At 38.3% G+C, this 18,350-nt stretch overlaps 1 protein-coding gene across 10 annotated transcripts in view; it reads right to left on the bottom strand.

Annotated features, from left to right (window-relative positions):
• Positions 1-3,065: 3,065 nt before the first annotated feature.
• Positions 3,066-18,350, bottom strand: part of RNF38 (ring finger protein 38) — a 129,011-nt gene continuing 113,726 nt past the window's right edge. For all 10 annotated transcript variants that reach the window (XM_045780786.2, XM_045780787.2, XM_045780788.2 and 7 more), the window contains 6 exons: positions 16,400-16,561; positions 15,762-15,868; positions 14,152-14,236; positions 10,012-10,133; positions 7,906-8,005; positions 3,066-6,492 (listed from right to left, as the gene is read on the bottom strand). In XM_045780786.2, coding sequence (XP_045636742.2) covers positions 6,430-6,492; positions 7,906-8,005; positions 10,012-10,133; positions 14,152-14,236; positions 15,762-15,868; positions 16,400-16,561 — 639 coding nt within the window. In that variant the 3' untranslated portion in view covers positions 3,066-6,429. The remainder of the gene's footprint in view (positions 6,493-7,905; positions 8,006-10,011; positions 10,134-14,151; positions 14,237-15,761; positions 15,869-16,399; positions 16,562-18,350) is intronic.

The raw sequence follows: 18,350 nt of genomic DNA, 5'->3' as shown, positions 1-18,350 counted from the left end.
TTACTGATATCAAAACCAGGGCAATCTGAGCCTGAATCGCCAAATAGCATTAAATATTTTCTTGGGAACACTGGCCTTGTTTTGGTACCAGGGTCAAGGTTATTTTCCTCTGATTTAGCTTAAGCCCAATATTAATATGACCAAAAGCAGAAGGGGAGAAAAAGAACCAACTAGAACATGTGGATACCATAAGCCTGCACCATCAACAGAAATGCCAATCTTTATTAGGATTAAGTTTACATAGTCAGAAGCATATCTACCTTGTTTGTAGCACCCTTTTTTATTAGAAGTGATAACTACCAATAAGGTTGGATAATAAAAAAATTATTCTTATCCAAACATGAAAGGACTGAGGTAACGGGAAGAGAGAGGCCATCATATCGCAAATCTCTAAGTTTATTACTGAGGAAGTGGGGAAGGGACTCTAACACTTGAAAAGGAGGTTAAAAAAAGCAGCTTGTGAACACGTTTACTGGATACATTGATGGGTACTGGTAGACACTGGGTGTTGGCTACAGGTCTTATTAACCAGCCATTATACTGTTTCCACCTTAGACCAAGAATCAGATGTTTGAAGGAAGGTGGGTTCCTTTTTACTTAACAATTCGCTTCCCTTCACTTCCTGTATGGTGGGAAAACATCCTTACTGATTCTACAGCACATTTCCAGACTTCAGACTGTAAGGGGACCTTCAATTTCCCTGGCTGTCACTATGTGTATTTTTCTTTCTTCAGTTTTTCTTATTCCTGTATTTCCCACTTGCCATTTTGGGAGGCAGAGAGAGCCACATGAAAGACGTTAAAAACATATGATCTGTAGGGCAACCTCAACGGCAATCCACCCCATCATCTCGATGTGGGTTGGAAGTTTCCTACTCCCAATCCTTCAGAATGCCCAATTCTCTGATTGGCAACTAATCTCTCAAATTGCCGTGAATCCTGAAAGTGCTCAGCGAACATCTGATTAGGGAATGTACTGAGAAGAAACTTTGCTCTTGAATGTTACCGAGGCCACCTATACATGATGTTCACAACAACTAAGTCAGCTTCTTATGTACTGAATATAGCAGAAGTTATTCAACTACACAAGGAGTGAAACACTGCTGGAGCGCCTGGGTGGCTCAGTCATTAAGCGTCTGCCTTTGGCTCAGGTCATGATCCCAGGGTCCTGGGATCAAGCCCTGCATTGGGCTCCCTGCTCCGCTAGGAGCGTGCTTCCTCCTCTCCCACTCCCCCTGCTTGTGTTCCCTCTCTTGCTGGCTGTCTCTGTCAAATAAATCAATAAAATCTTAAAAAAAAAAAAAAAAAGGAATAAAACACTGCTAACCACATGATAGTTTATTAAGGTATGCAGTGGTAGAATGTTAAGTCTTGAGGGTATCAGGAAATAACCTGCCACTATCCCAATCTAGACCTGTCCTGTCCAACATAATGGCCACTATCCACAGGTAACTACTTGAGCATGTGAGATGTGGATAGTCCAAATTGAGATGTACTATAAATCTGCACACTGGATTTCAAAGACTTAGTATGAGAAAACATAAAACATCTCATTAATTTTTATACTAATCACATACTGAAATATTTTGGGTAGGTTAGGTACAATATATTAAAAATATGTCAACTGTTTCCTTTTACTTTTTAATGTGGCTACTAAAAAACCTTTAATTACAACTATGGCTCATTACACTTCTAACAGCAGTCTATACTGGCTGTCATCTGAAACATACAAGAGACCTGAAACACCTGTAGCACTGTGATCACAAACATTCACAAGAACTTTTTCCTTTGGTACAAATCAGGTTTTGTGATCTATTAAGAAATAATGGTAGCCAGTGAGCTTTAACTGGTATATATGATACAACCAAGGTTTAGTAGATGACTTAAGAATTTAAAATGGAAAAGATTTGTAAAAGGGGGAAATAAATGCACAAAGATGAAGTCCTGGTAAGAGTCTACATTGCACATCTTAGTTATAAGGGCCTCTGTTGCTCACAGAAAATCTGCTGATTCAGAGGCTTTCTAGGAGAGCTCTTTTCCAGCTAGTGACTCTGAACCCAGGGCTGCCATCACCAATGGTAGAGGAAAAGAGAGCTGGCTTTTAAGTGCTGCCACAGGGCCTGTTCTTATAGGCCTTTGGTCTTTGAATTAGTGCAAAAACTACTGAGGTATTTGTTTCCTCATACCAGTTCTTTGAAACCCAGTGTAAAAATGTACAGTACATCCCACATTTTCAATGCTCAAATAGCTGCACGGGCCTCCCTGCCTTACTGTAGCTACCGAGGCACGAGAGCACGCACAGGTGTGTACTGAGTGCCTCTGCCGTAAGACAGCACAAGTTTTGGGTTTCTGGAGGTATTCAAAGTCCAACACAAGCATTCTTTCTAATATGCTGGAAAAATGAAAAAACAATCAGGACTTGGTCAGTATACTGAATGCTTCTAACAGCGAAGTGCTGGAGCCAGTCAGAGGGCATCCTCTCCCCTCAGGCCCCAAGAGAGGTAAGAGGGGTGGAATCTATTCTTCAGCCTCCACTTTTTGTTTTGTTTCTAACTTTCCTTCTCGAGTAACACAGTCAGCATATACATATAAGTAGATGTCTTTTACTCCTTTTTGGTCAAAGGAAAGGGATTACACAAACATGTATGGAAAGTGACTAACAGAGGCTCCTCTTCCCTATTATGTTGACAGTAAGTTGGACGTAAACTGTAGCTAATGGAGACAAATTTGCTCAGTTATCTACTGTCATCTTATTTCCTGCATCTTATGGTTAGCATGTATAGAAAGATATCTAGTTACCTAGTATGTGGCCCTACTGTTCAATAAGCTTATTCAGCTATCTTCTTGGGTTTTGAAAGGATTTAATTCTGTTCCACATGCTACGATGCTAGTTGTTTTCATGTTTCTAAGATGTTTACACAAATGTATTATAGTCTAAAAATTAAATCTAGCCACAGGTAGCTCAACAGCTCCATCCTCCTGCCGGAATCCCCCTACAACCCTCCCGCTTCAAGGACACACAACCTTACTCCTTCCCTAACACAGTAACACGAAACACAACAAAGGTTTTAAGTGTACATCATACATTTATTACCAACAACCCTCTCAACTCCAAAATTGGGCACAGGGATTAAAAATAAAAATTCATTGCACTACTTAGTAAAGCATTACTAGTAACTTTCATAAAAAATGTACAAACTTTGTTAAAAATTTATCAAGCCTTCAAATGATTTGGTTACAGATATTTATAATACGTACATTTAAAACTATATGTTAACTGATACAATGGGATATGATTTGAGGAAATGACTCAGCAAATGATTCCAAAAAACACCCCTGTAAGCTTTCATAATCTGAAACAAACAGCAAAATGAGGTAACCAAATGTACCAACAGGGGGGAAAATAGCTTTCTAATGAAGGCCTAAAGATATCTGTGAAAAATATTCTCTTTGAGTTGGTAGATCTCATTCAAAATACTATAAGAGGACCAAATTTAAGAATCTTAATAAATCACATTTCAGAGAGTGTATAAAATCTAAATATGCTTTCACATTTTCCAGATTTTGCTCAAAAAAATTCAGGACAGAAAATCCTAATGAGATCTTGATACCTGGAGGCCTTGACTTTTTTGTTTTGTTCTATTTGGGGGGAGGGGGCACTAAAAAATTCAAAGATGATAATTCATGCAAAATAACACAAAATGAAACCCCACAGCAGAGTTAAGATGGTAAAGCCAATATTGTTTTAGGAGAAAAGAGGAAGAAGGCAACAAACCAACATCTGCCTGCTATCTGGTGCATCGCTCAAGGTGACAACAGCTGGGCACGAATCAACTGTTCTTTCTTTTGCTAGCCATGAAGCTGCTCACTGTGGCTAGTCTGAGCTGGTTCAGACCACATGCATGTATGCTCCTAATACGCACTAACCACTTAATAAGCAAATCTGTACACATCTCTAAGGGCCCCATGCAAAGAAAGACATTCCCCAAGAGAGATCAGCCACAAGAGTGCAACATTACTTCAGGATTTTACCAAAATAGACCCTGCTGCCTCCTAAATTGCCAACTGCCTCTCAAAAATTTGCTGGAAAAGGGATATTATGACAAGAATTCATCGTCCAAGGGAGGGAAGAGCTACTTTTCCTAGTCATTAGTACAATGTGCCTTATTAGGTATCTATATAAATTAGAAAAAGTGCTTTACTTGCATGCTTCAATAAAATGAATACTGAGTGTAGTAGTGTTATGTTAGATCTGTACAGATATAAATTTTTTGCAGCTATATAAAAGAGTCTATGTATAAGATGGGCTTTTGCCATTTTAAACATGATTTTCTATGATTAAAAAAAATAAAGATCAAACTATACGTGATTCGTAATGTAGCTGATTATTACGCCAATAATTTTGGTCTTCAACACTCTTCTTATTCATCAGGAACAGGTGGGGAACGTCCTAATGATTGTAAAGTAACATGTGCACTTCAGCACTGTTGAGATGTATTTCTGATGCACTGACAAATACAGGGGCGAACAGAAAGTGTGCAAAATCCTATTTGTCTGACTAGATAGAGGCAACAGTGTCTGGAAAAGGGCAAAATTGTGCTTCTGTGAGAATTGACTTTACTGAACTCTAAGCTGGGATGAGCTTATAGAGACTTCAAGGGAAGGCAAGTAGCATGGCAGTAACAAGTAGTTAACACTGTCTGAGTAGAAAACAGAGCCAACTGAAAGCTGAGTGAGGCTGGCAGCAAGTCATCACAGTCCTGACTGGGATTACGCAGCTCGCGCTACCGCAAACAAAGCAATGACCTCAACTGCAGGAAGAGGCAGACAATGCTGAAGACAACAAAAGAACGAGGGAGGAATCAAAACACTGCTGGAAAAATGACTTTAAACGATCTAAATGATGCTCAGTGGACCTATAAACCCACAGCTATGTATTATTTCAGAGCGACTAAATGAAGGTCAATTCCTGTTTGACAGCATTATTTTTATACAAAATCAAATCTTCGTTTATACTGCAAGTATTCTGGACCTGTTATATTAAATTTTTCTCATTCAAACAAACATTTTTTAAAAAAGCAATAAAACATCAAAGCACATCAGGTCTAAGAATTCGAGCTGTCACAGCACTTGATCCATCCTGGAAATCAGGGTTTCCATGAGAAGCACATTCACGGAGGGAAGAACTAGACAACGTTCAGAATTGGAGGTTGGCAGGTGAATCGATACAAACAGAAATATAGTTTCTTAAAACAATTTAGTTGCCTATGAGAGCTTAACAAAGAACGTATCAGAAGTCAAGCTGAATTAGCTAATAGATTTTGTTCTGGTGGAAGTAAAGGAGGTGAGACTTCATGGGACCAGCGATATTCTTAGAAATATATTACTCAAATATCTTCAGATAGACTACAAACCTAAACATTAAGAAAAAAAAAAATCACAGGTACTTCCTGTAAGAAGCTTACTGGAAATGTAAAGGAAAAAAACAAAGTATCAACATTCAAATCACTGATTGAAATGCTAATATTGCTAACTGATGATGTATGATATTGCACCTTCTTTTTGGAAACAGCAAGTTGGAGATTTAAAAAATTTCTTTTTCACAACAGAATCAAAAAATCAGGTTCATGGAGTGAGAAATCTGTTACACTTTTTTTCTTAAGTGACCCACTTGGGACCACCAACGAAGAGAAGGTGACAGCTGCCTGAAGCAAAGGAAGAAGGCTTTTCTCATTCCATTCACTGGGAGGGAAGGGATGGAGTATTCAATGCTTATCATTGATGCACCCTTAGCAATCAGTGTGCAACAGCAAACACAAGGGAAAAAACCAGTGTACAGTACTAGTGCTGTTTAAATAACACACCAGATTATACATTGCAGCATAATTAAAACTACACACACATTCTTGGTACATGCTGGTATATAGGATCTCATACACACGTTAGCTACCATGCCCTCACACAAGTAGTTGCGCACACTCTCTCTCACACACAGATACATTTATCACCAACAGTCATACGCTGCATTCATTTCCACTCACAGTTTCTGAAGGCTCTATATAAGGTAGATTGCTATATCATCTGGAGCTACCACTTTTTATAAAAGCACATGCTAAAAGATCACGTCCACTGTAATCTTGCAGCAACACTCGGAATGATCACACAAAAACCAGGGAATGTTAGTGCACACACAAAATTAAGCTAAAGAAAAAGTCTTTGGAGTTCCAATCACACGGTTAGTATAACAATCCCATAATTGTGAAGACTAATTGTAAGCTTTTATAGTTGATTAAGTCACACAGTGCAAAGAAAGGTCCATTGACCCTTTTGGTAAAGGGAGGGCTGGAAGCCACACAGATTAAGTTCAATGGATAGTCCGTATATACATGTGATGAGGAACACCCGAACTAAATTTGTGCTCTTAGGTTGGTCATTCTGAATCCCGATGCACTTCTGAAGCATCAGCTCGGCAGATTGGGCAAGTACGATTTGCCTAAAACACAAAAGAGAAAACTTGTCTGAACTGTGATTTATACAATGTAACATGTGAAAAGCAACAAGCTATTTTTACTTCCCATACAGTTTTTATTCTTTATTCCTTTAAAAAGGTACAAAGCAATCATTAAATCTCTCTTTTAAAAAAATACACCACAAACTCAAAATACTTAGCAGCCGATGAGTGCTTTTATTTTTAATAGGTCTGTTTCAACATATAGGCAAAATTACCTATCACCAGTTCAGACAATAACTAGCTTAAAACGCCCTCTCAACAAATGGTACCACCATCTTCTCAGTTGCCAAAGCCACAAAACTATCACCTGCTCTCCTACTTTCTAAAACACGTTATTCATGAAATACTCCCATCTGTACATTATAATAACTCTCCAATCAGTCCTCCTCTTTTCATCCAATTGCCAATATTCCTTCTCTGTCTAGCCCAGAACATCATCATCCCATCTCAAAGTCTCTCAGAAACCTCTCTCCTTTCCCATTCTCCTAACGGTGGTCAGTCATCTTTCTAAAGCACAATCTCAGTCATAGCCTTCCACATCATTTCCAGGATCAAGTCACACTCCCTCACAAGCATCATGACTTCACAATAAGCCAGTCACTGGCCATATCTTTGAAGATCTCGTCTCTTGCCACTCTCGCTATCGGCCATATGCAATCTGCTGTTTTCTGATCAGTCTCTGTTCCTACACAGCAGGGCTGTGTATATATAATACATTCTTCTTCTAAAAAGTTAAGACTCTCTGCCTTCAGGATGTGGCTTGAGCTAAATACTGGGCACCCTTACTCGGTGCTCACACGGAGGACTGATTCTCTTTTAACTCATTTGTCTTCCTCATCAAATTGTGGCCCTAAGTAACCCAGAGGTATTATCATTTTTAAGATCATTCAGATCAACTAAATGAAGTTTAGTTGATGATAAAGTTGACTATTTTTAAATTATTTTACTGCATCATATTTTTATTCTACTATTATAAAACACAAAATTTGTGTGCTTTGGGTTTTTCTTATCTACAAAAGAGAAAATGATAAGAATTAAATAAAAGCACTAGTGGTTCATTTCTCATGTAAATCTCTGACAAAGGAGGTCCAGTGAGGTCCCCTTCTAAACTCTTACAGGAAACTGGCCCAGGAAGTTCAGGCCTTGTCCCTATGTAACACTAGAAAGGATATACTGATGATCAAGTACAGATAACCCATTTTCAAGTTTTGCGCAATCACTCCCACATTGATGACTCTAGTTAATTTTTACTGGCCTTTTCATTTGCAGAAGTCATTGAAAATTTTGTCTCCTTACCCATCCTCCACCAAACAATGGACCTATTTTACATAAGACTATGGTCAATAAAGGAGAAAACTCAAATGTTATTCTCTTCACAGATGCCATCCACTTTACCTTAAGCCATTTGTCGACACACTTGGCATGGAACTCGTGGTTACAGGGTAAAACTCTAAGTAGCTGCCTTGACTCAAAATCACACATGCATACTACACACCTAAAAAAAAAGCAAAAAAAATCACTTAACCATAAATTCAAGTGGTTTTCTATTTGTTATGACTAATGAAGCCTAGAAAAACCATTTACCATCTCACTTTTCAAACTGTCATTTAAATTTTAAGACAAAATAATCTAACAATACCCTGAAAAAATAATGATATTAAGACATTTAGAGTGCTTTGCTTTACTGAGAGATCATCAAGAAAACTTCTGGTTAAACATCCAAGCTAGTCTTAATACTGAAGACACTATAATATTCGACAAACGGTGTTGAAACAATCAGACATCCATATGCAAAAGAATGAAGTTGGATCCCTACCTCACATGATATGCAAAAATTAACTGAAAAATGGAACAAAGGCCTAAAGTAAGAGCTAAAAACTATTAAACTCCTAGAAGAAAACATAGGGGTAAATCTTCATGATACTGGAATAAGCAATGGTTTAGCAGAAATGACACCAAAAGCACAAGAAACAAAAAAATTAGGTAAGCTGAACATTAAAAAAAAAAAAAAAAAAACTGTGCTTCAAAAAACACCATTAACAAAGTGCAAAGACAACTTACAAAATGGGAGATATTTTTGAAAATCATATCTCATAAGGGAACTTGTATGTATAACATATAAATAACCTCTACAACTCAATAACAAAAAGCCCAATTTAAAAATGGACAAAGGATATTAACAGACATTTCTCCAAACTTCTTTGGAGAAATACATAGGTGGCCGGCCAGTAAGTACAGTAAATTGCTCAACATCATTTGTCATCTTGGAAATGGAGATAAAACCTTAACAAGATACCACCTCACTCCCATTAGGACAGCTAGAATCAAAAGAGAATAATAATAACCACTGGAGAGATGTGGAGAAACTTCACATATTGCTGGTGGGGATGTAAAATGGTGTATCCACTTTGGAAAAAACTAGCAGCTCTCAAAAGGTTAAACAAAGTTGGGGCACCTGGCTGGCTCAGTCAGAAGAGCATGTGACTCTTGATCTCAGGGGTGTAAGTTCGAGCCCCACGTTGGGTATAGAGACTATTTAAATAAATGAATAAATAAAAACTTAAAAAAAAAAAAAAGGTTAAACAAAGCTACCATATGGTCTATTAGATAGCCAAGAAAAATGAAAACATATATCCACAGAAAAATTCTGTACAGAAATGTTCACGGCAGTATTATTAATACTAGTCAAAACATGGAAACAAGCCAAATGTCCATCAACTAGGCAGGGATAAACAACATTTGGTGTATCCATCCAACGGGATATTATCTGGTCATAAAAAGGAACGAAGAAGTACTGATACGAGCAACATGATGGACCTTGAAAACATTAAGCTAAGTTAAAGAAGCCATACATAAAAGCGCATATACTGTATGATTTCATTAATGTGAAATGTCCGGGACAGGCAAATCTACAGAGATTTAAAAAAGAAGTAAAATAGTGGGAGTCTATGCTGGAATAGATCGGGTTGGGGAAAAATAGGACATGGCTGCTTTTTTCTCTTTGAGGTGAAGAAATGGTGTACATTTGAATTTGAAGATGGTTGGAAAACTCTATGAATATACTAAAAACCACTGAATTGTACACTTTACATGTGAATTATAGCTCCGTAAACTTGTTATTAAAGATATTATAATAAGCAGAATGTTTAGGTAAAAACCTCAATGAGACTCTTTAATCTTATATAAAATATTCTAAGAAACCATAAAATTTCTAGGCAACCTAAAAATCTAGAACAGGACTGTCGAACAGAACTTTCTCAGATAGAAATGTTCTACATCTTCCGTCACAGCATCATTAGTGAGTGCAATAAGGAAACTTAACTTTTTATTTAATTAATTTAAACAGCCCCATATGACTAGTGGCTACCTTACCAAACAGCACAGGGCTGGAGTATACAATAGAGACTACTTACATTTATCAAGTTATCTTTGACACTCAAGCTTTTCTTTTATAAAGGTAGAAAAGGAAATTTCAGAGTGATGTCAGAAAAATGTACTTACAAAGTCTGTTCTGACTGGTGGTTGTTAGGATTGAACCGATAAGAAGGAAGCTGTTCAATATCTGCTTTAGTCAGTCCTCGAGGCTTAGCCTCTCCCAGTCGCTCTGCCAGGTTTAACAGGGCCTAGAGAGGGAAAAAGGAGACAATTTTCAACTCTCTTTAAATTTTTTTAAGGATTTTATTTATTTGCCAGAAAGAGAGAATGAGCATGCACAAGCCGCAGGCAGAGGGAGAAGCAGGTTCCCCGCTGAGCAAGGAGCCCGACGCAGGACTCGATCCCAGGACCCTGGGATCATGACCTGTGCGAAGGCAGACGCTTAATGGATTGAGCCACCCAGGTGTCCCTCAAAAACACTTCTAAAAATAGTCTGTTCAGGGACGCCTGGATGGCTCTGTTGGTTAAGCATCTGCCTTCGCACAGGTCATGATCCCAGGGTCCTGGGATCGAGTCCTGCGTCGGGCTCCTTGCTCAGTGGGGAGCCTTTTTCTCCCTCTGCCTGCGTCTCTCTCCCCCTCCCTCCGACAAATAAATAAAATTTTAAAAAAGTTTGTTCAAATCAGGATCCAAATAAATCCATACATTACCACTGCTTGGTATGTCTCTAATACGTTTTTGAACTCTTATCTGTTGAAGAAAACAGGTCAATGGCTTGCTTGTACTAATTCCCACAGTCTGAATTTTGCTGACCGAACCTACCTACCCTGAGACTTTCACTTTCTTGTCCCCTGTACTTCCTATAAGTTGGTAGCTTTGACTATTACCATCATAAGGCTCATCATGCCTAGCTGTTATGTCAGCAGTCACTGATGAACACTGCTTAGGTCCATTAAAGATGGCAAAATGGTAATATTCTATCACTTTCTTTCTTTTTCTTTAAGATTTTATTTATTTATTTGACAGAGACAGACAGCAAGAGAGGGAACACAAGCAAGGGGAGTGGGAGAGGGAGAAGCAGGCTCCCAGCAGAGCAGGCAGCCCGATGTGGGGCTCAATCCCAGGACCCTGGGATCATGACCTGAGTTGAAGGCAGACGCTTAATGGCTGAGCCACCCAGGCGCCCCTATTCTATCACTGTCTTAATTTTTTTTTTTTAGTATTTTTATTTATTTATTCGACAGAGATAGAGACAGCCAGTGAGAGAGGGAACACAAGCAGGGGGAGTGGGAGAGGAAGAAGCAGGCTCATAGTGGAGGAGCCTGATGTGGGGCTCGATCCCATAACGCCGGGATCACGCCCTGAGCCGAAGGCAGACGCTTAACGACTGTGCCACCCAGGCGCCCCTCTATCACTGTCTTAATTTATTAGATGAAATATTACTATACTGAACCACTGTCCCATATCAAACTGTACTCAGTAGCACAATTTAAATAGAAAAGGCAGCATGAGACCAGTGAATTTCCTACTTCTTGAAGTTATCACTAAGAAATCGTGGATTTTAAGATAGGTTTGCTTTAGTTATGCTCTTATGCTTATTGATTTTATGGCAGTAACTCCTTTTTCCCAGTTTTCAATGGCTCTAATTACTCATTTGCTTTATCCTACAATCTGGCAGCCCCTGGTATGCTGCTTTCCCCTCTTGTTTAGGTGGCCACAGGGTTAAGAGAATGGCTAACAATCAAATGATGATGGACAATGAGAGAAACAGAATCAATTTCCCCAAACCTCAATAATTAATGATATGATAGCTGTGTCTTAACATGATGACACCACAATGCTGTTTTGGTACCACTTATTTGGAGAACTGGGTCATCTAAATAAATTGCTCCCCCTTCACCATGCATGCCCCTAAGTCCCTCTAAAATGGTAGATAGTAAATTGTTAAATTTGATATCGATTGCAATTAGCAGATAAAATTTAGGATACAGCCGATATAAATCTTTTATACGTCTCTTATATATACCATAGGACACTTTGGTCATTGAAAATAACTTATAATAATTATATTCAATAAAGTACGTTCACTAAGCCCTTACTGGATGGAGGCTATAATGATAATCAAGCCTTCAATGAATTTATATGATCCAGCAAGCAAGACAACTAAAGTGAGGACATGATTAACATGCATGGTTTTATAAGAACTTTAAGAACAAAAAGGAGGGAGGGACTCATTTAGATCTGGGAATGGACTAGAAATGCCTTTCACAGAGGTAGTATTTTTAGCCAGGTCTTAAAAGACGGTTATGTTTCCAAATTGGGGGGGGGGGGGTTCTTAGGCAGAAGGACAAGGGGAATAAAGGCACTTAGGCAAGAACGCAAAGGATAGATTCAAAACCAGAAAAGGAAGAGTCTTGATTGTATTAAAGTATGACTGCCAAAGATCAAACATATTTAACTCAAAGTACAGTTCACAAAGGTATTCCAATGCCAAATAAAAAATATATTTTTTCAAGATTTTATTTATTTGTGAAAGAGAGGGAGGGAGGGAGGGAGAGAGATAACACACAAGCAGGGGTAGTAGCAGGCAGAGAGAGAAGCAGGCCCCCCACTGAGCAAGGAGCCCGATGCAGGATCCCACTGGGATCATGACCCGAGCCGAAGGCAGACGCTTAACCGACAGAGCCAACCAGGCGTCCCAAAATATTTTTCTTATACAGGGATGGTATCACTGTTTCTTCCATTGATGGGTACATGATCTATTTAACGAAGAGGTGTCCTCTTCAGCAAGGTGACTTATGACTTTAGTACAGAATACCTAAAGGATAACCAACTCCTTTCCACGAAACTAACGTCATCAGTGTAGCAACAAAACCACGAAATTACTACAGCCCCGTTCGCTCTCTAGAAATCTGGAACTGGAATCCAAAGGACAGTGCAGTGTGATTATATATGTAGAAGGAGAATGATAAAATAGCATTTTGAAAACTACAGAAGAATATAGCATTTGGCCTGATCTCTTCCACGTGTGTTTAAAAAAAAAGTGCTTTAAGATTGTGTGTCTCCTTGTATTGTCTCTTTCACATTGTATAAATAGAGACTGAGAAAGGCTGGGATGAGAAAGGTAACTAGCAGTATTAAGAAAAAAGTCACATCATCACTCACATTCAACAATGCAAAGTTGCCTTCCAACCCCTAAATTGCACCTCCCATTCCTAACCTCAAATTATAAATTATTTCATACATTTATATATATTTTTATATTTTGCATGTAAATAGATATTTAAAAATGTATATTATATATATGCATGTCATATATACTCATGTATAATACAGAAAATATATATTATATAAATATACGAAATATAAGCTACTTGAGAGCTGCTGTCTTCTTCCGGTCTGCCTTCTTCATGAACCGCTGCGATCTTTTTTGCAGAGCATCTTCTTTTGCAAGCCCCCTATGCACCCGACACTACCACAAACCATTCAGCAATCAATCCCTGCTGATTCTAGTGTTAAGTCTTTCAAATTAAACCATATAAGAGTTTTAAGAATAAAAAAGAAAAAAGTCTCTCAAAGTCTACTCTTACATTTGCAGTTCCCATAGCTCAGAACTGCACGGTTCTATAACTTGCCCAACCTATTAAATAAGTTTTCCTTCCACTAACGTCTAACCACTCCCATCTATTCCTTCACGCTACTAGCAGAGTTTTGACTCTTAGAGGCTGATGTCATGTTCCAGAACCAAAACGTTTAGCAGCTCCTTCCTCCCACAACAGACAAAATCATGTCTCTAGCAGGGCACACATACTCAACAAGAGCCAGTTGAGTTTTTCAATCAAATCTCTATTTTCTCCCTTTCACTTAAGACACCAACTGTATGTTGTGCCTCAAGAATATCCAGCGCTTCCCTACCTCAATCTCATGCATGAAGCAGCTTTTCCATCCTTTAGGAACCAGCTCAAACACTCGTGCTTCCACAAAATCTTGTCAGAACACCCAATCACAATTCATTGTTCTCTCATCTACATTCTTTCACGGGAATTGTATGGAATTTCAAATACAGCACCAAGCCTATCTTGTTATCATAGCTGTGTGGTGCATGTAGAAATATCCTAAGGGTGCTGATCACTTTTTTGATACATTCGTATTGTGATACATACAAAAGATTTATCAAATGCATGCTTAATTAATGAGTAAATGAGCAGAACAGTACTTCTTATGCATATAACACTACCCAAACCAACTAACAGTTCACCTACTAACCTCATAATTTTCTACTTCTCCATCTTCCACGTCCAATTCAAAGCTGAAAGTTGGGCCCACTGCAGGTGGCACTGGAAGCATTGATCTGCAGTGAAAACAACCAACACTAGCATTGATACACTGATACATTACGTCAATGAACAGGATGGGAAGAACAAGGTTAATGCCAAAAGAATAAAGAATGGTCAGTGTTAATCAGTGGCAACCCCTTAAAGAAAAGGACTGTACTAGTGATAAAAACTGACATTAAAAAAATACAATTCACAATAGCATAAAAAACATGAAATATTAAGGATTAATTTAACAAAACACATGCAAGACCTATATAATTAAAAACTAAAAATACTACCAGGAAAAAACATTTTTTTAAATTAACAGAGAAATATACTGTTAAGCAGACTAGAAGATATCAATTCTCTTCCAAAACTGACCTATAAATTTCATGCAACCCCCACCAAAATCCCCGCAAACTATATTTTAGTAAAAACTGATTTGCTGATATTAAACTTTACATGGATCATGTAAGACTTTAAGTAAAATAATTTTAAGAACCAAATTCTGATACATTCTGATTTTAAGACTTATAATACAGCTACGATTATCAAAATAGGGTGGTATAGGCACATGGTTCTGTGTATAAAAACATTTCCTAGTCTTCTTAGAAAGGTAATTATAGACTTGAGATGGAATTCTGGCCAGTGAGATGTAGGCAGGAGTAATATATGCAACTTCTATAATGTATACCTGAGAGGAAGCAGGTACACAGAGAGATCCATTTTCATTTTTGCTAGTTGGAATGTAGATATAATGGCTAGAACCTGAGGAGCCATCTTCAATCATGTAGAGAAAGCCATAAAATTGTGAACATGGTAAAACCATTCCTTAATTATAGGGCTAACAATCCCTGAATCGCCTACTTCTGAACTTCATTACACGAGAGAAATTAAAAACTATGATGTGTAACCCTTGGGCATTTGTTACAAACTTAATCCTAACAGTACTTCTAAGGCACAGAATTAACTTATCTGTCCCTCTTTCCTTGAGAAAAGCAGCAAAATCAAAAGCTGGATATTTGGGGCACCTGGGTGGCTGTCAGTGAAGCATCTGCCTTCGGCTCAGGTCATGACCCCACGGTCCTGGGATCAAGCCCCACGTCAAGCCCCACGTCGAGCCCCACACTGGGCTCCCTGATCAGTAGGGAGTCTGCTTCTCCCTCTCCCTCTGCCCCTCCCCGCTGCATGGACACGCGCACTCTCTCTCTCAAATAAATTGTAAAATCTTAAAAAAACAAAGCTGGATATTCAAAGATGGTTAGTGATCACAGCTGTTCAGAGAGCCAAAAATTGTGAACTTTTCTACCTTTTATTTTTTAACCTTTTGACCTATTTTCTCACTCACAAATTTCTTCCTCTACCACTTCTCCCTTGTTCTTAGCTCTTCTCTTTATTTCACCCTTACATGGTTCCCCAGCCCAACCCTTTAACATTAAATAAAAACAAATCTCTAACACACCCTAAATCATATATCACATAGAAGATATTCATAAAAGAAAGAGAATGTCAAGGGTATCAAAATTCAGAATTCACTAAAATGAGAAAAACAGAACTTACAACACATATGGTAGTAAGCTGGGATGATAAGGGGGAGGTGGTATTGGCTGCTGGGATCGATATCTACTACGTCCTGTGAGCCTCCGAGGCATAAATGGAGGATACGGCTGTAGGGGAAAAACATTAAAACAATTTAAGATCATTCCACCTTTGTAACTATTTATTCCGTCGAATAGTTTCTCTTCCTTAAAAAACCTACAAAATTCCTTACTATGTAAGTAACATCTGGTATTTATTAGATGTTAGCGTAGATACAATAGCTAATTTAAAACATACACTTAGGTGTATTTTTTAGTGGTTGGAGCACCCGGGTAGCTTAGTCGGTTGGGTGCCCACTCTTGATTTTGGCTTGGGTCACGAATTCAGGGTGGTGGGATCAAGTCCCGCATTGGGCTCCAAGCTTAGCATGGAGTATGCTTGTCCCTCTCCTCTCTGCTCCCCCACCCTTCTCTCTAGAAATAAATAAAATCTTTTTTAAAAAAGCAAATACACTTAGGTGTATTTTTAAATACAATGTTCCAACCAAATGTTTTCAAGAATACACTTAAAATTCTAAATATGTAGAGTTATATAGACACAGAACTCAAAACAAGTTATCACAGCGAGTAATAGATTAATAACCATGAATGAAAACTTACTACTCCAAAGGACACCTCCTGATGCAAAGGATCATGGGTCAGGAACTGCAATGGAGCTGATGGAGGTAATGTTGGGGGATGGGCCGATGGAGGGTAAGTAAAACCTCCTACTGGAAGATGTTCTCCTAAGAGTTCCACTTCATTTTCTATCCTTTGCAGAGGCTGAGGGAGGAAAAAAGCGAACTAATACATTAATATACTACCAGTGTTTAGATAGATTATGTTTTATAATAATAAAAATTAACTCCCCCCCAAAACCTTTAAGGTCATGTATTCCTTGATGTTTACACCCATCTAAATTTATACATGTGGACATAGAGACTACAGTAAAATCTTCCTATTTTTTGTTGGATTTCAATAAGAAAATCTCTGAAACATGTCATTAAAACATTTCCACTATCCAAAGACACATTTCACTATTTGAAATTTCTCTTAAAAAGGAGACAGAGTAAGTAATTAAAGTCAAAATTCTTATTAGTCATGATACACTGACCTACTCATAAAATTTTCAGACATTTAATCTTTAACATATGAAATTGAGCATGTGTATATTTATAAATCAGAACCAGGGCTAAATGGGATAAAACAGAGCAGGCATGATGCTGTATTAGAAAGCTTATGGGCTTCAGCATCAGACAGACTCTTGCTGTTGTCACTAATCAGCCATGTGACTTTTATATAAATAACTTAACATGAATCTCAATATTATTTAGAGGACTGATAGGTTCAGTGCCTACTTCAAAAGCATGCTATGAACACTCAGACAATGTACAAAAGCAAAGCACACAGCATGTTTCTTCTTGACAATAGCTTTACTGAGATACAATTCACATTCTATAAAAATATCACCCTGCTAAGGGGTATAATTCAATAGATTTTAGTAGATTCACAGAAGTTGTACAACCATCACCACTACCTAATTCCAGAGTACTTTCATTCCCCCCCCCAAACCTGTGCCCGTTAGCAGTCCATCACCCCATTTTTCCAGTCCTCACCAAGCCCTGGACCATCGCCAATCTACCTTCCATTTCTACAGATCTGCCTATTCTGGACATTTCATATGTATGTATCATTTGTATCTGGCTTCTGTCACTTAGCATAATATTTTCAAGGCTCATCCATCTTGTAGTTTGTGCACCAGTATTTCATTCCTTTTTATAGTTGAAAAATTATTCACTGCATCAGTTCATGGACATTTGAACTCTTTCCACTTTTCTGTTAGGAATAACGCTGCTATGAACATTTATGTACATATTTCTGTGTCTCTGATTCTCTTAGGAACATGTATTCTTAAATGTTAGTCTGACTTCCTCCTGCAGTTAGACAATATCAACACACTGTTCACTATCCAAACAAAATTCCACTGTAGTATGGGAGCTTATATATGCTTAAGAGAAACCCCAACTGCTGACACTATGACAACACAAGTGAACCTAAGTTCTGATTTGGCTATGTGACCGACCTTTGAAGGATTCCAAACTCAAATATAAGTGATGGCAAAATTTTGTTCTAACCTTAACTTCTCAGATATTGGAAGCTAAAGAACATCCTGGCATCAATCCTGCCCTGATTCGAATAGAAGATTTTCTTGTAGAAGTAGTTATGACTTTTTGAATTAGCCAAATTTCTGTCCTAATTGGCTTCTATACTTGTCAGGAGAGCAGCCAGGCTAAGCTCACCTTCATCTGAAACCCAGCATGGTGCATAAATCCTCGGTAAAGGATGATTAGGCTCTGCTAGAATACATGGGTCAAGTTCCCTTCGCAGAACTGAAATCTCCTCCCCTGACCATTCCGTATGTTCTCTTTCCTGTTCTCCCTGAATGCCTGATAGTTCAGATGTTTAACTTGGCCTGTCCAAAAAACATCTGGGCCTCCTTCTGTGCCTTCCCTTCCACTTCTACAGTGCTTATGCACCCTCCAAACCCCCAAAAGAAAATGCCTCTCAGCTA

Source organism: Ursus americanus, chromosome 18, assembly GCF_024610735.1.
Source record: "Ursus americanus isolate L20-20 chromosome 18, mUrsAme1.1.p, whole genome shotgun sequence".
Taxonomy (NCBI): domain Eukaryota; kingdom Metazoa; phylum Chordata; class Mammalia; order Carnivora; family Ursidae; genus Ursus; species Ursus americanus.
The sequence above is the reverse complement of the archived record's forward strand: the minus strand, read 5'-3'. Positions and strand labels throughout refer to the sequence as shown.